A 25,470-nucleotide genomic window follows, 5' to 3' on the forward strand; every position below is an offset into this window, starting at 1 on the left:
ATTTTCTGCCTATTGTTAACTGATTTTTGCAAATAATTACCTGCTATCATTTTAAAAATAGAAATGATAAACCATTCCCTGCATGTTTTGAATCCGCCCTGCTGAGATAACTTATAAAATAATCTGTCACTATTTTAATCGTTTCTGCCCACATGTTTCCTATTTAAACTAACATGTCCTAATTAATCTGATCAACAAATAGTTAAAGTCTACACTGTAATAATTTCATGCTACTCTTAATTAAATAACCATGCTGTTATAATATTTGTTTATATGACACACTCAACATGCGACCCTTTTTCACCTTACTTGTATTTTGTCAGCATGTTTAATAAAAACTAGAGGCCAATATGAGACCATATGTGCTAAATGCTCGTCCAAATTGTTTGACTTGGTGTCTAGGTGGGCCTATTATATTTTATTTTGTCTAAATTCACCCTAATAGCAGTCCAATGCCTCTTGGACCTTACGTGGGGACGCTAGACGCCTTTTTAAGACGAAAAGCATGTGGTGGTGGGGTAGGGGTAGTTTAGGCCCTATGGAGATGATGACATCGACTCGGTCTCAATGACAAACCTCGGTTTTGTCTGTCCCTACGAGAAGTCGATCGAAATAAAAAAAAAAGTCGAGTGCTAATCCTAAAGTCCTTCAGAGTCTCCCTGTCCTTTTATCCATTTATGTGTTTATAATTATTCGGGGTAGCTTAAATAAAATAAAATTCTTGTTCGCTTATTTTTTGTGCAACTTCTGTTTCCTCGCTTATCTCTTTATTAATTGCTTATATTTATCTGTTATTATGTTATCACTTAGTCTCGCATGCCTATCTAATTAACTAATATAATTAAAGTGCCCTTAATTTGCTTAATTTTGTTATCACCTAGTTTCGCATGCTTAATTAATTAAATAAATAATTAAAATGGCTTTAATTGTTTAATATCATTTATCACTTAGTAACCATGCTAATAAATAATAAATGAAGTGACCATAATTGCTACTTGTAACCCCTATATATTGCATGAGATACGGCCGGGACCCACATTTGTGGACCTCGAGGGATGCCTAACACCTTCCCCTCGAGGTAATTTGAACCCTTACCCGATCTCTGGTTTGTTGATCTTAGCTAGACTTAGTTAGGTTAGATAGGTGCACTAACGCGCCTTAATTCGTTAGGTGGCGACTCTTCAATCACCCAAAGCCCAAAAGAGTTGTTAGGTCGTGCACCAAAACCTGTTTTGAGAAAAACGAGGCGCGACAGAATGATGACTCTGCTGGGGATATTAGGTTCTAACCACTACGTGTTTCATGCTTTATGTGGGGTTTACTTGGTCATTTCATTGTTTGTTTGGTCATTAGCATGTTAAGTTGTTATTATTTCCCGTTATTTATTTGTGTCCTTATTTATCATCTGTTTTCCATGTTCCACCCCTTTCCCTTCCTCCTTATTTGTTTATTTCCATGTTTCGCCCTTTCCATTTTTCCTTTATTTGTTTACCTGTTTGCATGATCCCATACCCTCTTTCCTTATTTGCTTGATTCTCTATTATTTTATAAGTTTACCTCATTTTATTTATGCGTGTATTTATTTACTTATTTACCGCTTTCATAAAATTGTCTATATGTTACTGCTTTCAATCTAAATGCTAAATGTTACCGTTTTGATAAACTGACATTCCGCTCATACTTCCCCCAATTGGGACCCTCTTCCTTTTTTATTTTGTTACCGTGATGTTGTGCTTTTGCATCTCTCACAACTACTCCAATTCTCTTCAAATACCCAATTATAGAGAGTCGGCATATGTGTGGACGGAACGGATAGTTTTACTACCATGAAACCACGAGCCTTCTCGCATAGAATCTCTTTCAAGTCTGTGTCAAGCCAACTCTTAGAAAGCGTGATTAGGTCATACATATTGCATAAGTCTTAGGTGGTTTGACCCTTGGTGTCAATCCGCATGATTAGTAGCCAGCTTATCGTCTAAAAGGCCCCAACACCCTTTAGACAAATTGCATATTTATGTGTCAATGTGGTCATAATAATTAAATTAAGCCAAATTTGCCAAAATGGAGTTTAAAAATCGTTTGTTGTTTTGTTTGCAAAGTCATGGACACTTTCAACTCCCCAAATCCACAAATGGTCGTAGAGGTAAACTACAAGCTAAGGAACTGGTGGATGGATATCAAGAGAGACCGTGAAAGAGAGATTCGACAGTTGTTGGGCGGTCTTACCTACCTCATGTTTGTCATACCAAACCCTCACTTGATTAGGGCCTTGCTAGAATTTTGGGACCCTGTGAGGATGGTTTTCAAATTCGTGGATTTCGACTTGGCACCAACGATTGAGGAGATAAGTGGTTTCATTGACATGTCATACCACGAGTGTGAAATGATAGTACCATATAAGCCATCATCGAGGGAGTTTCTAAAAAGTCTGGGAATGAAGTCAAATCCAACCTTGCCTTCTCTAGACCTTGGGTGGATTCATTTTGACTTGCTGTATTCACGCTTTGGCCGAGATGATAGTTATTACTCTTTTATTGATGAATTTGAATGTTCCGTCGAGGAATAGGAAACATATCGCCTAAATGCCTTTACCATTGCCCTATTAGGATCCCTGGTTTTTCCTAAGATAAGGGGAAGATTGACACACGCTTGGGTTATGTGGTTCGAGATTTAGCCCAAAGAGAGGGCAAAAATAGGAAAACCCTAGTACCTATGATCTTGGCAGAAATAATGAGGAGTTTGTCAACATGTGTCGATGGTCGAATATTTTTCGAGGGATGCAACATTTTGCTGCAATTATGGGTTATTGAACACTTCTACTTACGGTCTGATGTGGTAGACGTTTTTCTTGGTTATGGCACCAAAATTGATAATCAACCAAGAAGAATGGTAGCTTTCACTGCCCCTGTAGGATTCGTAAACTGGAAGATATTTTTGACAAAGCTTGAGAGCTACCGCATCCAATGGAAGCTCCATTGGTCATGCAATAGTAAGAGGCGATGACCGATACTTCATTGAGCTCATTGGCTTAAAAGGTGTTCAACCATACACTCCTCTTCGAGTACTCCGCCAATTTGGGCGAACTCAGGTAATACCACTCTGGTCTGACATGGAGCAGTTTAAGTATGAATTTGGGTTAGATAAACCCCAAGTCCACATCATACTTCGAAGATGGGAGCGAGTGTTAACCATTCCTATGGGTGCACGACAGACCTTATGCACACGTGAGTATTACATATAGATCCTAAAAGAGGTCAAAGACAGAGATGTGAGTGAGGAAGGATACTATGGGCTCACTGATGAAAGGGAAAACATATGGGCACGCAACGTGTTGAAGATCAAGAATGAAGTCACTCTCTGTACAGGAAGTCAATTGGCGCCAAGCTCTTGGAACAAATATCTTCAAGATTTTCAGAATTTAGGATGACTTTCCCATTTGTTACCCCTTTCCCTTAGTTTACTTCAGTTTTTCGTTTTTCAATTATGATGTATTGTTCGAATTTTATAATATATGAAGATCGTTTTATTTCTCTAACTCTAAACTCCAATTGGCAAATAAGGCTTGAATTAACCATTATGCATCACTTATATGTCGTCTTAGGCCTACCTCTGGCTCAACGAGGCTCTGTGCATTTAGGGCGTTTATCTTAAAACAATGTGTTTGTTATCTCAATTAATGCAACGCTTTAACTTGGGTCTCTTTTGCTTTTACTTTTATTTTACCCTTCCCCAATGGTTGATCTGTAGACCATGGTTTACCATACGCGATCAAAGGAAGCTCTTCCTTCTCTTCCAGATGAGAACCACAAAGGGAAGAGAAAAGCGACTAATGAGAAGGTTATGAGTAAGACTATTGAAAAGAAGCATCCTTCAGATGAGTTGGTCTCAAGCCTGAAAAAGAAAATAATGGAACTAGAAGAAGAAGTGTCTGATATGCGCAGGTGGGCCAAGATGTTACTCTTACGATCCCACTCTGGAGACAAACATAGATAAGTCGCCTGTCACAAGTCAAGCTACTCTCCAAGACAACCCTCCACTCACTCACCCTATTTCTCATCCTCCACCAACTTACCCTACTTCTCAAAATCAACCAAGCTCCATTCAAATGCCTCTAGAGAACACTCACATTTCAAATTACCCATATCCTCCTCAATATCATGTTTATGGTTCCAGACCTCCATATCTTACTCCGAGCCTGCCGAGTCCTCCCTTACACGCTCCTCAATATCAAACACCTCTACACCAAGTCCCTTGGTATTGTGCACCACTTCAAATGCCTCCATATCAAATGCCTCCATCCCAAAGGTCTCTTCTACCATATCAAAAGCCTATTTATCCTGTTCACAATGTCAAAACCCTCACTCAAAAACATATTCGCAAAAATCTATTCAACGTGGAGAAGAGGCCCATCAAAATTTACACTCCTTTGACTGAGCCCATGGATAAATTCTATGAAAAGTTGAGTATTGCTGGTCACATCGCCCCTGTCAGTGAAATAAGGATGAACACACGTGGAAGGTGGATTGAAATTTCTAAGGTTTGCGCTTACCACTCAGGAATGAAATGACATACCATAGAAGAATGTCGTGATCTGAAAGACAAGATCCAGCAATTGATTGATACCAAGATCATATGCTTGGAGGACTTTGCACCAAAGAAATCCCAACAGAAAACATGTTGAAGGTCATTTGAAGCACTTTCCAATGAAGGCTTATGTCATTTAAGCTTAAGTTCTTTACATTCATGTTCCGTCAAGTTCTGACAAGGAAGGTACCCATGTTAGCATATGGACAATAAAGTTTGGTCAGAATCTATCTTTTGGTTGTTGATGTATGCTCCGTTTAATGTCTTGAACTATGCTCTTTGTATTTGGAACTACGAAAGACCTGATTCCCGTTTAAGAGGGGATACGTAGGTGCTCCTTTGGAGTTCGGTCTTATCATAATAAAAATCTCATTTTTCCCCCTTGGACTGTGTAACTGGGGCAAAATTTTTGAGAGGGTCTCAAAAATTCCTTCAAAGAGCATTCTCCTTGCTAAATCTCGATACTGGGGCAGAATTTTTGAAAGGGTTTCAAAAATTCTTTCAAAGACATATTTTCTTGCAAATCAAGACTGGGGCAGAATTTTTGAGATCCTCTCAAAAATTCACAACTCTACATCGAAAATTAGAATAGCAGAGGTTCTACACTTAGGCAGAAAATTTTGAGGGGACCTCAAAATTTTTTTTGACAACACTTCAAAAGACATTTTAGCAGACGTCAAAGGAGCATGCTACGTTGAATCAGGGATACAGATCAACCTCCCCTTAACTAACTATTTTTCTTTGAATGCAGAAAAGACATGTACATATACAAGAAGCAACTGCAACACTACTTGAAGGATCAATGTGCCAATATATCCGACAAATCACTAATCAATGGCGAAGGACAAAACTCATCTATATTGATCTCAATCACCAGTCAAATGGCATACTATCCTTCCAACAGTATGAAGGATCAAGTTAATTCGATCCAGACAATCGCCAGTCAAATGGCATATTGTCCTTCCGACGTGATGAAAGACCGAATTACTCTATACTAAGGCTAAATCGCAAGTCAAATGGCATATTATCCTTCCGACGTGATGAAGGATCCAATTACTCTACTGAGACGAAATCGCCACTCAAATGGCATACTATCCTTTCGACAGGATGAAGGACCAAGTTATTTTGAGCTCGACAATCGCTAGTCAAATGACCCTATCCTTCCGACATGAATGAAGGACCAAGTTATTTTGAGCCCGACAGATCAATAATTATTGGTACATTTTTCCAATCAGACGAAAGAATCAAGCTACTTTATATCAAGCCCGACAAATCAACATTCAACTGCACCCACTCCTTACAAGAGGACGAAGGGTCAAAGCTACAATATTCCAAATTTGTCAACAAATGACACTCAATCCTTTCAATAAGACGAAGGTCTATGCCTCCAATCAACTATTGTATGTGCCCGAAGATTGCATTATGCCCGAGATTGCATTGTGCCCGATATCTGTATGTGCCCGAGAATTGCATCATCTGCATGTGCCCGGGATTGCATCGTGCCCGAGATTACATTGTGCCCGAGAATTGCATTGTACCTGATATTGCATCTGCCCAAGAATTACGTTGTGTTCGATATTGCATGTGTCCGAGAATTACATCATTGCATGTGCCCGAGAATTTCATTATGCCCGAGATTGCATTATGCCCGAGATCTGCATGTGCTCGAAAATTACATCATCTGCATGTGCTCGAGATTGTATTGAGCCCGATGTTGCATGTGCCCGAGAATTACATCATCATTGCATGTGCCCGAGATTGCATTGTGCCCGAGACCTGCATGTGCCCGAGAATTACATCATCTGCATGTGCCCGAGGTTGCATTGTGCCCGATATTGCATGTGCCAGAGATTGCATTGTGCTCGAGAATTTCATATGTCTGAATAAACTCCAAACAAGCTACAAGTATCAACAGATGCCCGAATTATAAATACGCTTTCTTTACTCATTGCTCATATTCTTAAGGCGTCATGGTCTAAAGGCATCATTTTTCATGGTCTGCAGACATCATATCATGGCCTAAAGATTTACTTTCTGCTTATCATGATCCAAAGGTGTCATAGTCTAAAGGCATCATTTTCATGGCCCGCAGACAACATTTCATGACCTGAGGATATAATTTTTGCGTATCATGGCCCTAGACATCATAGCCTAAGACATCATTTTCATAGTCTTATGGCAAACATCATTGTCGATATGGGAAAGTGTATCATGTTTACCTTTATCGTTTGTTTGATATATTTGCTCTAATAATATCAAAAGCTACAGACTTGCAAAGACTAACATTTTGCAGGCGAGATCAATCTCCCTCTCGGCTACAATTATCGTGCTTACATCTATCGCAACAAAGACCCTAGCGAATTCTTTACTACTCATATTACCATTTTCCATTTAACCCTTGGCTACTCATATTACCGTTTCTCATCGGATTCTGCACTCTTAAATTGAAAATCTCTCTGTCATGCCTTTCTCGCTATTCTTATCTTATCTATTCAAGCCGAAATCATTTTCGTTCGTATACCGTACCGGTCTTTCAATCTTTAGGAGTCTCGTTTACTCCTAAATCTAGAACTACACACGACCTGATTCTCGTATAACAAGATGATATGTAGTCGGCTTAATACCAAAGTCCCGATCGTACCCTTTTTCAACCTTATATCATTCAATTGATCCTACCAACATCTCTCGTCAGTCGAACAAAATCGGCTACTAAGTCAACGTTGGTTACCCGACAATTCATCCTTCATTCTCAAGCAACCAAGGGGCAGCTGTTGACACCCAATTTTGACCGACCTATAACCCTTTTTGGAAGGTTATTCGATTAAATACGTGTTTTAAAATACATTTCAAGTTTGAAATTTTAATCAATTTTGTCTAAAAAATTTTATATTTTATCATGCTTGATTTATATAAATTATTGTAATTATTATTAAATTATTTTTTATCGATAGCTAAACTCAAAATAATTACTTTATTTAAATATTTTAAAATCTTAGATGTGTTTAATTATATGAAAATATTTTAACATGTGTAGTATTTTATTAATGGAATAGCATTTCCTTAAACTTCCTTTAAATTATTTAACTGTTAGCCTATTTTATTCTAATTCCTTTCAATTCTAGCCTATTCAATTTCATTTTTTATTTTAATCGTAACCACCTTTAATTTCAATTATAGCCATTCTATTTCAATTTTAGCCAATTCATTCCAATTTTCAGATTTTTCATCTTTTAATCTCAACCGTCTATCTTTAAATTAAATCCTAGATCAAATCCCAGCTGCTTATCTAATTCTAATCCTACAGTTGAGATCGAATCCTCCCACTTCCTTTTAAAACAAAAGAAACCTAACCCTAAAAATATTCAACTCATTTTCTCTTCTCCTTCCTTCCGCCTCCTCCCTTTCTCTTCTCCGGCCAGCTCGACCAGCACCCAGGCTAGCGAACTAGAGCTCCGGCCAGCAGCACCAGGCGAGGCAGTGCAACAAGCAGCAACCAGCACTGCCTTCTCTCCACCAGCAACAACAGCAACTAGACGACGCCACCAGCAAACCTCCATCGCTGGCAGCAGTTCCAACCAGCAACAGCAGCAGCCGACGAAGACAGCTGGCAACAGCTCCAGATCCAGCCAGCAACACCAACGCCACCAGCAGCTCCAGCCGGCGACAACAGCAGCAGCTCCACGCACTAGCAACAACAGCAAGATCTACTGCTCTCTCTCCTTCTTCTAGTCCGACGAGCAGCTATGGACGACAACAAAAACTCCGACCAGTTGAAGTTCCGGTAAAGTACAAGGTTTGGGTCCGTTTGAAAGCGGATCTCGTCAGATCCGTCTCTGGTATTCTTTTAAAATTCATTGTTCCCTTTGTTTACTCTTTTAAGTGATTCATTTATTATGCTTGTTACAATACATGATGTTTAAGTGATATACAACTGCTTATAATTTTAGCTTGATAGCTCGCTGAACCTGCATATGATACGACTCACTAGTGTATCAAAGTTCACCGATTTATTGCAAAATTTGCCCGTTAAAACTCAAATCTGATTTTTCATTGATCTTTGCATATTCCCCCCCCCCCCCCNACCGTATCCTCTCCCTCTTGCTGTTAAATTTTTTTTTTCCTTATAAAGTGTAGACAGCTAATAAGCATTATGCAATAGAATCTCTTGTTATCATGGTAAGTTTAATTAGTATTTATGTGCATAGTTTGTCGGTCGTTTAATTGATTCAATTTGCATCTTAATTGATTTTCTCTGATTATTAAGGAAAGATATTCCATAATTCATTGATAATTAGCTCTTTTCCTTTACTTGTTGTGCATCTTATTTTACTATATAAAGAAGACTCTTCTGCCATTATTTGGACACCCGAAGCAATCATAAAAAAAATAGCACTTTAACAATTCATGCTCCACACTTAAATAAGAAATAAAAAGATACCATCTACTCTTTCAAAGAAAATGAGAATTCTGGTGTTTTGTGTGTGCTTTCTTGTTGTGTTCCTGTTTTCGGGGAAAATATTTATGTTCAATAACTTCATTGCTGATATCTAATTCTGCATAACTGGTAAGTAACCTTTCACTAGTTTAATTTTTAGCATTGTTTGCATTGTTGTATGTTTAAATGAACACAAGGAAGTATCCGGGCTAGTTTTTCGTTCTTCCCTCTCGCTCTCTGTGATGATATATCTACGGTTATTCTTCATTCGTTTCAAATCCTATGTGTGTTGCATATATATAAAGTAATAGATTGCTATGAATATGCGATGTTACGAATATCCTTGACACTATATGTATCTGCTACACTATTCCCTTTAGCAGGTTTTGAACTTGAAGTTCAAGACACATGAAGAGTTCGCCTGGGTCGAAATACATCTGGACGGAGCCTTGTCTTACTTTATTTTGATGTTTGTCTTTCTATTAATGTTGAATTCCGTAATAATATTGTATAACTCTAACTCTCTATATATGGGATATAATTCGGGGGATCGTCTAAGGGGAGGGGATTTACGTGCTACTTGTTTATATATTATTATTATTAAAATGTGCTAGAACACATGCTTGTAGGATTATAATTGTTTGATTATTCGTGTTTAATTTTCTTCATTTAAAATCCGGCTTAAGGTAAAAAAAAAAAATAAAAAAAAAAATAAAAAAAAAATAAAAAAAAAATAAAAATATATATATATATATAAAGTACATGCCCTTAATCACCTTTTGGCTAAATACTCTAAAATGAATCATGTGTTTAATTAGTTTATTGTCTATTGTAGTTTATTTATTTGCCCCGTATGATCACTTTTTTAATTGTGACAGATAAAATTGTGTATATGTTTACTACTGTATTTTGTTATAAATCACCAACTCTCCTTTCACTAAAAATAGGGAAACTGATTAAATAATTGCCTAGTTACTAATATGCTTTATCTTAGAAATTTACTTTAAACATCTTGCCTATAGAATTTCACTTCAAACATATGACTTGATGTAGTGATTGCATGTTGTATTTTATCTAGACATCACGACTATAGTTTTAAAATTATGTTGATAAAAGTGTGAAATTAATCTGTTAAGTTCCTTGTTAATTCACTCTTTAATATGGATAATTGCTAACTTTTGCATGTCTTAATCAGATGCCAACAATTATAATATCTCTTTAATTAATTAATCCAAGTAGTTGTTTTGCTAATTATTACAATTCAACAGTAAATAATTTTACTATGTTCACTTAGAAACCATCCCTATAGGACTAAATCAAAACAATAATAAAATAAATTTTAGCATGTTAAAATTGAAACAAATTTGTTTTGAACACGCTCTACACTGTTGAAAATTATCTACAACGGATCTATTTTTCTGACATTTAAAATGAGATAATAAATTGGTCAGCATGCTAATCAGTTTTAAAATAATTTGCCTGGTTTACCAACTAAATCTTCCACTATTAAACAAATGTTATGACATAACTATTTTCTGCATTCGGGGTTAGAAAATCATGCCTATAGGTTTAATCAGATTTTTTATTTAGAGTATCATGCAAATATTCTGATTACATAGAAATCATGTCCATAGGCATTCTAATAGTTTCTAGCATGTTTAATAATAAACAAAACTAATATGAATATTTTCTGCCTATTGTTAACTGATTTTTGCAAATAATTACCTGCTGTCATTTTAAAAATAGAAATGATAAACCATTCCCTGCATGTTTTGAATCCGCCCTGCTGAGATAACTTATAAAATAATCTGCCACTATTTTAATCGTTTCTGCCCACTTGTTTCCTATTTAAACTAACATGTCCTAATTAATCTGATCAACAAATAGTTAAAGTCTACACTGTAATAATTTCATGCTACTCTTAATTAAATAACCATGCTGTTATAATATCTGTTTATATGACACACTCAACATGCGACCCTTTTTCACCTTACTTGTATTTTGTCAGCATGTTTAATAAAAACTAGAGGCCAATATGAGACCATATGTGCTAAATGCTCGTCCAAATTGTTTGACTTGGTGTCTAGGTGGGCCTATTATATTTTATTTTGTCTAAATTCACCCTAATAGCAGTCCAATGCCTCTTGAACCTTACGTGGGGACGCTAGACGCCTTTTTAAGACGAAAAGCATGTGGTGGTGGGGTAGGGGTAGTTTAGGCCCTATGGAGATGATGACATCGACTCGGTCTCAATGACAAACCTCGGTTTTGTCTGTCCCTACGAGAAGTCGATCGAAATAAAAAAAAAAGTCGAGTGCTAATCCTAAAGTCCTTCAGAGTCTCCCTGTCCTTTTATCCATTTATGTGTTTATAATTATTCGGGGTAGCTTAAATAAAATAAAATTCTTGTTCGCTTATTTTTTGTGCAACTTCTGTTTCCTCGCTTATCTCTTTATTAATTGCTTATATTTATCTGTTATTATGTTATCACTTAGTCTCGCATGCCTATCTAATTAACTAATATAATTAAAGTGCCCTTAATTTGCTTAATTTTGTTATCACCTAGTTTCGCATGCTTAATTAATTAAATAAATAATTAAAATGACTTTAATTGTTTAATATCATTTATCACTTAGTAACCTTGCTAATAAATAATAAATGAAGTGACCATAATTGCTACTTGTAACCCCTACATATTGCATGAGATACGGCCGGGACCCACATTTGTGGACCTCGAGGGATGTCTAACACCTTCCCCTCGAGGTAATTTGAACCCTTACCCGATCTCTGGTTCGTTGACATTAGCTAGACTTAGTTAGGTTAGATAGGTGCCCTAACGCGCCTTAATTCGTTAGGTGGCGACTCTTCAATCACCCAAAGCCCAAAAGAGTTGTTAGGTCGTGCACCAAAACCCGTTTTGAGAAAAACGGGGCGCAACAATCATACGTGGCCCATAGAGTGTATTTCACTCGCCACTAGCAAGTGACCTAAGAAAAAAAATTATTTTGTTTATTTCAGCATTTATTTAACTAAAAATATTATTTTCTTTTTATTCTATTTATTTTATTGTGTTTTTCAATTTTTCTTGTCCTTTTATCTTCTTTTACCTAGAAGATTGAGGTTTCAAACTTTTGTTTCTTTGAGGGAGATCGAAATTAGTGAGAAGATTATTGAAACGAGAAAGATATGAAAGCGGAGTGAGGTGGTTGAGGAAGATCGAAAATAGCCGGTGAGAGAAGCGTCTGAGAGATTAACGACAATGGCGACATTAGAGTGAGAATCGCGAAAACCATCGAAGGTCATGTTCAGACTATGTAGAAAAATACCCATGTGAGTCAGAGTATTTCAGTCTTTGCAGACATAATATATCTTGATTTTGAGAAAAAATTAAAGGCATTTTGAGCAAAAATTAAAGTCATTTTGATCCTACAGTGTTGCTTAACCATTGATTTGATAATTTTTTTGATTTTCTGATTTTAATTTTGATTATGTGGTTGAAAATGGTTGGAATGGTATTATAGCTATGGTGGCAGTAGGATAGCCGGCGGCGAAGAGGAGAAAAAAGTATGGGTTGCAGCAGTACTCCAACGTACTGAACCATTGAAGAAGAAGAAAAGTAAAAAAAAAATTGTCTAAAAAATAGATTAGAAATAACATATGTGAAAATAACAATAAAAAATAAAAAGTAATGACACGTGGTAGGTGATAACTAGTGCGTGTATACACTCTCTTTCTTATATGTGAGATTGATAAAAAAATGAGATACTTTTACCACTTTTAATTTATTCAAGGGGATATTAGGACTTTGCAAAGTTTCGATATCTTTTTAAAAAAAGTGTTATAGTTGAATGGAGTAATGATGTATTTTCTCTTTTTTTTCTTTTCTTAAAGAATGAGTATATATACTATACAATGGTCTCTTTCAACTTTCTTATCATTCTAAGGCTGATGTCAACATATTGTATTCCAACCAAGGATAGATGTAAAAGGTAGATTCCATTATGTGGATGAATGTTGTTGGTAATGAAAAAGGGAATCCCCATTATGTAAATTTTGCTTTCTTATTTATTTAATGTTCGATGTATATATTAAGATTAAATTAAAATTCATATTGAAAAGTCGTATCTAGTATCCATAATTGAGACTCGAGTTAAATTCAGATTGAGAAGCCTCACATTAAGGATAAATCACTCTCTATCGAAGGCAATTTTCTTCTCAGCTATACTCAAATTTGATATATCTGACTAAAATTGAAAAAAAATAAAATTATTTACCATTCCACTGCGTCCTTTGTTGGTGGAACTTTGGTCCATTAAGCCCCATTTATTGATTATTTTCTTATTTGATTGATCAATTATTTCTACTTCAAACTTGGAATACTTTTTAAAAGTGTTCACTTATAAAATCTTAAATCTTATTTTCATGTCTAAATACTATTTTCTTGGACTTCAACTTCAAATACTACTTTTTCTATAATAATAATAAATCAAATCATGTTCAAACGTCTTTCAAGTATATTTGTTACCTTAATACCAAAGTAGACCAAGCCAACACAAAAGTGAAAAAAGCAAACTACACATTTTTTTTTTTCATTCTTTTAAAAGGTGATGACTTATATCCCACAACAAAGTAGAGAGTGTTGATATCACTTTTTAACATAACAATTCCAATGTTATCATACTCGCATTAGTACCCAAAGAAGTACACACACAAATCTCTTTTCTTTTTGGACAACCAAAAAATAAAATATTTTTTTTCCCTCCAAACCCTTTTTTTTCATGTCAAATTGTTTTCTCTTTATTCTTCACTAGGATTTTACTCCATACATACCTCCTAAACACATATTTTTGTTATTTGGACACTCTTGAAAAAGTATTGGTGCACAATAGAAAGGGGTGAGCAAAATCGAACTTTTTCACCATTAATAACATTTAAAATATGAGTCGAGTCGAGTACTTTATTCATTTTTCTTTAATTCATTTTCGATCGACTCATATTCGACTCAATCCGCTCATTTGCCACTCCTACTGTAACTTACACATAAATAGAAATTTTTGGGTGTTTGGTATGAAGAAAAATATTTTCGCGATTTCTTTTTGATAAATAAGTAAAAAATATTGTACCAAAATATATAATTAAGATAAATATTATAAAAATGAGATAGGAGTTAGAGGTGGAGGGAGGTTTAGATGGGGGATGGAAGGGGGAGGGGGTTGAATGATAGTGGCCTAGTGAGGGAGGAGACTACGAGTACTTATGAAATTTATTTTTCTTAGTCCCATTAAAAAATATTTTTTGATTTTTCGAAATATTTCGACCAACCAATGAGAAAGTGTTTTGCTCCCTACCAATTCACCCTTTATGCGAAATAAGTGGAAATATATAGCACCAAAAATAGTGTAAATTAACTTTTCAAATATTTGATGTAAATATTTAACATTATAGGTAACCTTTTCAAAATTTGACATAGTATTACAAAAAAAAAAAAAAAACTCTGATATGCCTCAAAATGCTACTTCTATGATATTAATTCTTGGTAGGAATTATGCTACTTATGGTGAAAGTTAAGTTATTGTATATTCTTCCAAACATTCAATTTAACTTTTGTGTACATAGTAACATTGGATCATGAAATTTGTTGAAAAGTAAAAGGTTAAAGATTCAATTATAATTCTTTTTTTTATTGAAGACTTTTGGAAAAGTTCAATGCTTGGTCCTGGATGTTTATTGAGCTAAGCAATGTTTGTTTCTTTCCTCTCTCTTTTTTTAATTAAAAAAAATTATGATTATTCAATAAACAGTAGAAAGCAACACTTGGAAGACAAAGTTTTAGGTAGGGAAATAGGTTTTATTTTTAAAAATTTAATACTATAAAGATAAGGTCCTCATCAACTAATCAATACATGGAAGTTATTCCTAACTCAAATCCCCACACCAAAAAAGAAAAAAATTATTAATGTACTCTCTACATAATTGTCTTATTTCTATTTTCATTCAAGTTATCAAACTGATTTCTTTCTTGAATTAGAACTTTGAATGCACTCTCTTGTAAACATGGAACTAATTTTGTCAGCCTAGAAACCTGTATGTCGTACTTGACTTACTTTTATCAACCCACTCCTTATTAGGAGCGTCACATACACCTCCACAAGGACTCAATTTCTGCTTAATCCAACTATCATAACGAGGAATTATTGGCTTAGATATTATATTTATTGCGATCCAAACTCATATTACATATTATATGTTTTGAGCCTAGACCCCACGCTATACAATTTCAAGTAAAAATACAAAATTTAGTCTTCACTAGAAAAGAAAGTATTAAGCCTTTGATTAGGTAAACTGTCCAAGACAAGAAGAAAAGAAATATCAGTGTCAAATGGATTTAAATATTAAGTAAAATGACATAATTCTATGTAGATCCAAGTCCTTATTAGGCTTAAATGACATGGACTATTGTAGACCAAGACTAGAAAGGCACACGTATAATTTAAATTATTAATAATATGATTTTGACATTCATTTTCTTTTCTAGTGCTTCCTCCTTAATTTGTCCTTTTTTTTAATTATTCGATATTTAAAATTTACTTGTTTCATTAATTTATATACGTATTGAGTATGTAACTACACATGCTAAAAGAAACTACACGCTTTCTATTGGATATTTCTCTTTGCTTGAAGCTTAAATTTAATGTCTTTGATTATCAACCATCGAAGGGCGACTCTAGAAGGGGAGTAAAGGTGTTTACCCGAATTAGGCTATGAATGGTGAAAATAATAATTGAAAGTCATGTACCATAGCACGACTAGGAAGAAATTATTCTTTGAAAAATTCGACAGAGTTGTGGATTCATTCACGATTCAAGTAAATGATCGCTTCAGGGAACCATGAGCTGTCAACAGAAATTGTTTGTCGATGAAAGTCCTAGTGCTTTGTCCGTGTTGGTCAATCATCAAATTTGTTATCTCTTTTGAGATATTAGCTTCAAATTGTGGTCCTTTTGACTCCGAGCCTGTACTATTATATATAGCTAGAACTAAAATATTGATATATAGAGGTAAAATATAATATTGAAAATCAATTTCAAAGAAAATAATTTTTTTTTGTCATAAAAGAAAATAAAACTGTTAAATAAACCAAAGTCTTTTTTCCCCACTCTATTTTAGGAGAAAAGTGAAATAAAGATTCCATTAATTATGATTTTTCATTGGACATTTGTAACGCAAAAAGGATGAATGACGTTGCACTAACTTAAATGGCCCCACGCGCTTCCCCTTTACCTTCAATAAAATTATTGTTTGTAATTTTATTAGTAATTTTTTTTTAAAAATATTTAAATTATAATATATTTTTATTGAATATTTGAATATATAATAATTATTTTTATTAGATATGCTTTACTTAAAAAATTTAAGTCTTTTAGCATGCCTATTACCTAGGTAAATATAAATAAGTTAACCACTTAAAATATGTTAATTCTTTTAAGGGAAAAGAGTTAAAAATGCCCTTAACATATCTCAAATGGTTCAAATATGCCCTCCTTCTACGTTTTGGTTTAAAAATGCCCTCAACGTTTTTTTAAGGTTTAAAATTACCCTTTTTTAGCAGTCCACTGACATGGCAAATGATGAGTCATTTAATTAGATAAATGGCTTCATCTTATTGGTCTACCTAATTTTTTTAAGTCCTGCCTAACGACCCCCACCTCATTTATGCTACGAAAATTCAAACCCACCAAGAAACCCGTTTACATATTAACCAACCCAGAAACGTCTTCTTCCTCCAATGCTTGTATTGTGTTTGGAGAAAGGCAAATCTCAANACATATCTCAAATGGTTCAAATATGCCCTCCTTCTATGTTTTGATTTAAAAATGTCCTCAACGTCTTTTTAAGGTTTAAAATTGCCCTTTTTTAGCAGACCACTGACATGACAAATGAGGAGTCATTTAATTAGATAAATGGCTTCATCTTATTGGTCTACCTAATTTTTTTAAATCCTGCCTAACGACCCCCGCCTCATTTATGCTACGAAAATTCAAACCCACCAAGAAACCCGTTTACATATTAACCAACCCAGAAACGTCTTCTTCCTCCAATGCTTGTATTGTGTTTGGAGAAAGGCAAATCTCAAAAATCATACTTATTAAAATTGAATCGCGGAGAGTTGTGCAACACAAAGTAATTACTTGGCAAATCACACATAATTATATTCTACTAGAAATAATTAATTATTGAAACTTCTGCGGACTACCTTGGATTCTAAACCGAAGAAATGTTAAGCATTATCATTCACTGCTCTGTTTTCATTTTTGTATTGAGTTTCTAACGAGGAATTTGAATTCTGAACGACTAAAGTTTCAAGATAGCTTCTTCAATATATGACAAACAAATTGAATTCAAAAACTTGCTTACAATAGAACTAGAAAACTTGTCGAATATCCGTTCGTTATTTATCGAAATTCAAGTCGTAATCAAGTTTGTAGTTCAACCATTGATTGTCCAGTCATATGCAAAAAATCAACTCGACAAATCTTGTTGTAGAGAAGAAATTAACATTGTAGTTCTTCCATCTTTTTCTTTCTGAAATTAACTAGAGAAATAGAGAAAAAAGAAGAGTTGAAGGAGATAGGAAGAAAGAAGAGAACTAGAACTAATGGGAACAAAAGACCCAAATACGATTGGCCTATCGGGTCAGGTTTTTTAAATGGGTTTCTAGACTAAGTGGGTCATTTATTTTGAAATGGGTAAAGAAAATTCATGTCACATTTGCCATATCAGCGGGCTGTTAAAAAAGGGTAATTTTAAACCTTAAAAAAAACGTTAAGGGCATATTTGAACCATTTGAAATACGTTAAGGACATTTTTAACCCTTTTCCTTTTTTAATTATATGCATTAATCTTAATAAATTAAAAAAATTACATTTTGATTGATAATGATGTATATAATTTATTAATGAGACATATCTTATAAATATGTGATTCACTTATCTTGCAATGGATGTTTGTCAACACGAGCAACTTTTTTTTTCCTTCAAAAAGTAAATCAAAAATATTTATCAGGAACATTTTATCATGTGTTCAGATGCTCAATCACTTTATTTTCTTTACTAAATAATTAATGAAAATGGTAAATATTATGAACAAATAAAATTGTGTGTGTATGGGGTAGGGTGGGGTTATTGAAGCTCTCACATAATTTAGATATATAATTGATAATTTTATCACAATTATATATATTTCATATCTTATTTTAAAAATTTATTAATAAATTTAAAGAATCGGGGTCGTTGATACATTTCATTATTTTTATGAAAAATTGTTTCAAAATACTCTATTAAAATATCCCAAGTAAATAGCTTTTAAGTAGCTTTTGGAATATATGCTTTTTAGTGATGTTTGCTATTACAATAAATTTGGAATATTTAATTTTTGAGCATTTTATATTTGACAACTCAGGATAAAGCTTTTGCACATGCCATGAGTTATAATTTTTGATAATTTGAACATAATCATAAGGTAACAACCTAATATAATAATTAGCTACATAATTTCATCATTGTTTATTTAGCAACATTTTGCATGTACATGCCATATACTTGTATTTATGTAAAAAAAAAAAAATAGAAACTAATTATTAAAACTTGATTGTGTTTTTTTAAAAAAAAATTATAGTTGGGGGATTTAAAAATGAAAGTCGAATCCTCAGTTATAAAGTAAAAACTCAAATAATTAAGCAATCAAAATTTTACTTAAAATTTAATTATAACCTTCATATCTAGAAAGTATATCTCACCCATCCAAAACTTGTAGGCAACAAGCTTCAAAAAATTATTATTTCAAAAAGTACCTTTTTTTAGAAGTATTTTTTCAAAACAAACAAACAACCTTTTTGAAGAATCATAATTCATCTTTAGCTAATTAATTTTAAAAATAATTTATTAATATTAAAGCAACAATTCATGCTTGATCACAATTTAATTATTTTAAAATAGAAAATTACTTTTTTAGCTTATTAAAACAATTTTTGTAACTGAATAAAATATTTAACTTTTTTTTTTAAAAAAAAAAACTCAGTTCTTTATTCCAATAAAAAAGAAAAAAGTAATAAAAAAAATCCTTCATTTCCTTGCTGAACACAGTCTATAAAGCGCGTGAAGAAAACATAGTCACAGTAAGTCCCCGTTTGGCAAGTGAGAATATTTTTACACAGTTTCCAAAGTTTTTATAAGAAAATTCAAAATCCAATACATGGAATTCAAAACTTTACTATAATTAGACTTTAGTCTGAAAATAATTTTCACAGCCAAAAACTCGCCGGAAACCACCACTCAAGAAAACAACACTAGTAGTATCATATATACAAAATTTTTTACTTTATAGAGAATTTTTTTTTTCAAGAATCTTGAAAGTTTAGAGTTTTATGATTGTGGGGTTTTTGTGAAAAAGTGATAGGCTGTGTAAAAAAGGGTGTATTGGGTGATGGCTGAAGAAGCTAAAGGAGTGAGCTTTTGAATTTTGGAAGAGCAAAAGGGACGGACGACGTCGTTTTTAAGTTGTGCAGTGATGAAGATTCTTCTCAGATTCCTTTTTATGTTATTGGTGATCTTTAATCCTAATGGTATAGTTTAGTTTTCATTTTTGTTCAATTCTTTTGTTTTGTTTGATGGGGTTGTTGTAGTTTTTCATATACTTGGAATTGTGAATGATGGGGTTGTTTCTTTCTTTCTTTTTTAAATCTTGGAACTTTGCTGTTGTTTTTTCTTTCATGAAGTTTGTTTTTTTTGAGCTGCTGATTGGGAATCAGGTAAATGGTTAGCAGATTTGATCAATATGCAAACTTGTTCATGCATGATTTCAAAATTTAATAAGTAATAACTAAAAATTCCTCTCTAGGAGGTAGCGGTAAGGTTTGAGATTACACTAGGTGTGTTGTTGTTGTAATAGCTAAAAAATTAACATTAACAGTAGACAATAAAACCTGGATCTTCTTATTGTGTATGTGGACTTGGCTATTTTCTGTTTGATCTTGCTGCAGTGGAATTTGGTTGTTGCCTTTTTCTTTGCTTATGAGAATGGATTGGTATAGCAGCCTTATTTTTATACTTCTGTAGTGTAAGGTTATTAAGCTGTATAATTGATGAATAGGCAAATTGTTGTTTGATGTATTTATTGTGATTCCAGTAGAAACTTTATTGTGATTCCATTAGAAACTTCAGTTTCAGTTTCAAAAAAAGATTCCATTAGAAACTGACTGAAGAAGTTTCCTGCAAGTCTATGTTAAATTAATTTGGTAGACTGTTTATCATGTAAAGTCGATTCTTGTGGCTTGATAGGCTGGTTAAAATGTATAATTAGACTCGAGTTAAAAGAAGTAGTTTCAGCTTTTTTTATATATCTGCATTCTTTCTCAGACGATTTGGATCGTTAACATTTTGTGTGGAACTGGTTTTCTTATTCTTTTTCTTTGTACTAAATGCACTTTTTTCACCTTCTCATTTCAGCTCAACAGACTGCAAGAGCGTTCACAGGAACATATGGGATTAATTACGGAAGAATTGCAGATAACATCCCTTCACCTGATAAAGTGGTTAAACTTCTTCGGGCAGCAAAGATTAAGAATGTTAGAATTTATGATGCAGAGCCTAGTGTCCTTAATGCGTTTAAAGGAACAGGGCTTGAGCTAGTGGTTGGACTTCCTAATGGGTTTGTAAAAGAAATGAGTGCTAATGCAGATCATGCTCTGAATTGGGTAAAAGATAATGTGAAGGCATTCCTTCCTGATACCCGCATTGTTGGCATCGCTGTTGGAAATGAAGTTTTGGGGGGTAGTGACAATGAAATGGAGGTAGCCCTTCTGAATGCTGTAAAGAATGTATATAATGCAACAAAAAAGCTTGGGATAAGTGATGTTGTTCAGATATCGACCGCACACTCGCAGGCTGTTTTTGCTGATTCATTCCCTCCTTCTTATTGTGTATTTAAAGATGGTGTTGCTCAGTTGATGAAGCCACTTTTAGAGTTTTTCTCGAAAATTGGATCTCCATTCTGTTTAAATGCTTATCCGTTTTTGGCTTACACGTACAACCCAGATAAAATAGACATAAATTATGCTCTTTTTCAGCCAAATGAAGGCATTGTTGACAATAAAACTCATCTACATTATGATAACTTGCTCGATGCTCAGATTGATGCAGCGTATGCAGCTCTAGAGGATGCTGGTTTCAGGAAAATGGAAGTCATAGTTACTGAAACAGGCTGGGCCTCTGATGGGGATGAGAATGAACCTGCTGCCACCCCAAGTAATGCTAGAACATATAATTATAATCTGCGTAAAAGGCTTGCCAAGAGGAAAGGAACTCCATTGAGGCCGAAAAAAATGTTGAAGGCATATATTTTTGCACTCTTCAATGAGTATCAAAAGACGGGTCAATCATCAGAGAAGAACTTCGGACTCTTCAAAGCTGATGGTAGTATATCTTATGATGTTGGTTTCTCTGGGCTGCAAGATATTTCAGCTGCGTCTTCGCTTTTGTCTTTAAAGGTATGAGGCTCTTTTGTCCTCATGAAAAAGTTTCTTCCGTTTACTCGACTTTTCATTCTCACAATCAATGCTCTGTGCGTTAGTCATTCTTCATGTTCTGGATAATGATCGAATTGTTGTGAGCATAGTGTTTTCATATAGTTTTGGATCATCTGTATAGCACCCGTAGTTTTGAAAAATGTGATCTTAACTTACTTAGAATATAAAATGGAAAGAAGACACGTTAGTTGGTCCCTTATACTGGAAATTTAATCTCATGTTCAAGCATAGAAAACATGCACGGGTTCAATGTGTAGCATGTCATAAATATGCTGGAAACCTCTACATGAATGTATTGAGTTGAATTGCATGCTTGCTACTATCGAAAGTGTAGATGGAGTTCTTTATATACTGTATCCTTCTCCTTTGCAAAACGATAAAGGAACTAAGGAAGACTAAGAAAATCAAATGTTTTTGGAGCTTCATGGGTTTTATCTTAATGCCCTGATTATGCCTCTGTGGGAAAGTAATTCAATCAATAATATGATCACCCGGTTCATTAAAAATAGAGTAATCTTTATTAATGCATATTTTAAGGGTTCAGACTTGTGAAAAAGTGTTACATTTAATTTTAAAATGTATATGAGCAGATACTTTTTCAAGGTGTTTTGACATGCTTATAGAATGAGTCCCTGTATTTCAATGTGTTTCAACATGCTTATAGCATTGGATTTGTTTTCCTACTGCTGGAAGCCCATTTTTTCTTACAGTAAAGAACAGGTAGCCTTTTCTAAATCTATTGACAGGAGGAGGACTGGAAAGAGGTTGAGAGTATGTACCAGAGTTGATGAGGGGGGTGAAAAGGGTTAGATCCATTGGCTAAAACTAGACTTCTTTTTCGGTTACTAAGTACTTGAAAAGCTTCCTGTTCTGCTACTTAGAACTTTTGTAGAAAGAGGAAATGAGCAGAGGAAAAAAAAAGAAAAGGAAAGAAGAGAAGAAGGCAAGTAAGTTTGTAAAGTTCATCACTTTGAAGCTTATGGTATAAATTGTCTTTTCAGATCTGGTTTTGATAAGTGATGTACTATGATCATTTTCAGCATGGATATCATGCTGTTCTTGGTGTCTCCAAGACTGTTGGTGCCTGAGTTGGAACTTTGGAAATACTGGTAATCACTTATTGAGTGGATCAATAGCTTGAAAGAAAAAAAGAACTTCAATATATTTTAAAAGAATACTCTAGTCTAAGGAAATTAGGCATGGTGATTTGAATGGAACTTCCGGAAAGATTTACTAGGTTTTGTTCTCATTTGGGAGCATTATAGAGGTGCTGATAAGCTGACATGAACAACTTAGTCTTTGGTGAACTTGTTGCAAAATAGTCATTAATGTACTTTGTGAAGAGATAGGTTAATAGATTTGCCATGGAAGCAGAAGTATGATGGATCTGCTGCTTTCTTTTGTTAGGACATGTCCTTCGTAAGTGTTTTGTCAATCCAACAAACAAGTCAAATAGTTCGTGTCAACTTGTCACGTGTCCTCTTCCTGCTCTACCGTTTTTGAATCCAGTTGATGAATGGGCACTCTATCACATTTGATGTATTTGAGAAGCTTTTGCAGTAGCTATCTTACCAATGATAACTCAACTTTACTCCTTTTTCATTTTGGATTTCTCCAGTCCTTAATCATTTTGGAGGAAGCTAGTTTTTCTTCCTCCCCCCTCATTTCTCCCTCCTGCTCCTTTGTTTGGGGCTTTCTCTTTGATGGGGTCAGTTGATTTGTGTACTTGGAGTAGCTTTACCCGTGCACTTCTAGAATTTGTTGCAGCACTAAAAATAAACTTTTTGGAACATGTATATATTGAGTTTCTAGCAAACCCTTCGATTTGCTACTGTAGCTCATTGACAAACAAGTTGTTACTATGAAGATTCATGTTTTTTTATGAAAGATAGTCTTTGTTTGTCGACTTGTTCCTGCTCCTTCTATTCATATATGGGGTTGTTACTTCATAGTAGATTAGATTTGTCTTGGTGTTTGAGTTGATTGAGACCAATCTATAATGTAGGGAACTTTTCATTCTAAACTGTAATGTTCATTCCATCTATGTTGGTAACTGCCATTTTTATTTTCATTTGATGAATCTGAGTATGCTATGCAAATGTGGATCAATTCTTGTCCCCTTATTTGTTCCTTTTGTATTTCTTCTCTTCGATCTCTTCTTGGTTTTGTTTTTTTCCTTTTGTTCTGTCTCTCTTTATGTTCTTTTCCTACCCAATACGTGCAACTACATGACCTTTTTGGCTATTATTGCTCTTAGTAGAAGATATCTCATTCTATCTTACTCTTTGATTTTATTATTATCCGTTGTTTCCTTTGCTTCCGTCTTCATATTATCTATTGTTGCTACTTGTTCTCTTCTTAATTGTTTTCAACACACTTCTTCGCTATTATATTTACTTTATATACATGCTTGATTTTTTATATGCTTACTCGAGCCGAGGGTCCTATCAAAAACAACCTCTCTACCTTAACAAGGTAGGGGTAAGGCTGCATACATGCCACCCTCCTCAGGCCTCACTTGTGGGATTATACTGCATATTCTGTTGTTGTAGTAGAAGATATCTCATTCTTGTTAAGATACACTTTCATATTTTTGAAGCTTGATAACGGATTCCCGAGCATATTCTTAACTATCCTAGTTGACAAAGAAAATGAAACAACCAGAGCAGATTTCTGCATTTTAATGTCCTCTTCTGCAGTTTTTATGTCACATATCATTGTGGACTTACACATTTTACATGCATACAAATGTTTCAGGGAATTCAAGCTCAAGGGTATTATTTGTCAGCGACAGCAATCACGACTTCAATATCGATTCTGCTGTCGAGGTTATGACAACATTTTTTGATCTCATCTTATACGAAATACCAGATTAGCGTCTCGAGTTTCCTAGTTACAGAAACTGCTACAACGACAACATTAGGAATGCAGTCTCTTAGATCTTCATCGCTAGTCGTCCATGGAGATTGCTGATTGTTTTTGAATTTTTCAGCAATGCAGAATCAGTATATATGAAATAAGTTCTTTCTTGGTTTATCTTGTCTCAGTCTTGCTGTTTCTTAGTATTCTTATTTAGATTTACGTTATATGCATTGACGGTATATAGAACTTTTACACCATCAGTTCAATTTAAGTACCATATCAGACATGATATGAAAAGTTACATGTTTTAGGTCAACTTATCTTGATGGGGTAAACAATCTTTACATTGTTAGTGTGTTGATACGCTAGGGCGGTTGGACGGGGAGTTGGATCAGGCCAACGGTCCTACTCTGCTTTATACTAAAAGAATGTGATTGAGTTTGACTCCGTTGTCCTATTCATGGATCAATGAGAATGTGCAAAAGTTCTATTTGCCTCTGTTATTTTATGAGTCTCTTGCTTTTTGCGTATGATATCGTCACTTCCTTTGGTAGCATTTACTAATTTGAAACTTCATTTGAAAGCCATATTTCGATTCGAAGGTTTTCGGAACAAATGTTTTTTACTTGTGTGGATCCTATTTCAATAGGAACTTGACTTAAACTATTGTTATCCTTTCTTATATGCAAAATTAACCAAGTAAATATCAATGTAGGAAGGTTCTTTAATTTATTTTCTTCTTAATCAGACAAAATTATTGACTAATTTGTGCATGATCATTAAAAACTCTCAATTGATAAGTCAATTACCTGTTCAAACTATCAATTGAGAAACAATAAATTAAAATAAATTGTTATCTAGAACTATTCTATAGTCAACAATTTGGATGTATCTAGAAACTTGAAAAGTAAACTAGAAATATGACTAAACATTTCATTGGAAAGGGATTTGTTTGGAATAAAAATGGTTGGCCTTAAATGATTTGAGTGACCTTAGATTAAGATCT

The 25,470-nt window shown here is 34.2% G+C and overlaps 1 protein-coding gene across 3 annotated transcripts; it reads left to right on the forward strand.

Moving 5' to 3' along the window:
• Positions 1–19,273: 19,273 nt before the first annotated feature.
• On the forward strand, positions 19,274–24,638 carry LOC125876317 (glucan endo-1,3-beta-glucosidase 11-like). Of its 3 annotated transcripts, XR_007447484.1 has the most exons (5): positions 19,274–19,640; positions 20,524–21,563; positions 22,349–22,549; positions 22,643–22,711; positions 24,360–24,638. XR_007447484.1 is itself a non-coding variant. In XM_049557469.1 (3 exons), exons 1-3 carry the CDS (start codon positions 19,586–19,588, stop codon positions 24,435–24,437), a joined length of 1,173 nt encoding a protein of 390 aa, XP_049413426.1. In that variant the 5' UTR covers positions 19,276–19,585; the 3' UTR covers positions 24,438–24,638. The 3 variants fall into 3 exon arrangements, 1 of the variants encoding a protein (XP_049413426.1); XR_007447483.1 differs by having other exon boundaries at positions 22,349–22,711; XM_049557469.1 differs by lacking the exons at positions 22,349–22,549; positions 22,643–22,711 and having other exon boundaries at positions 19,276–19,640.
• Positions 24,639–25,470: the final 832 nt, after the last annotated feature.

This window comes from Solanum stenotomum, chromosome 9 (assembly GCF_019186545.1).
Source record: "Solanum stenotomum isolate F172 chromosome 9, ASM1918654v1, whole genome shotgun sequence".
NCBI classification, from domain to species: Eukaryota; Viridiplantae; Streptophyta; class Magnoliopsida; order Solanales; family Solanaceae; genus Solanum; species Solanum stenotomum.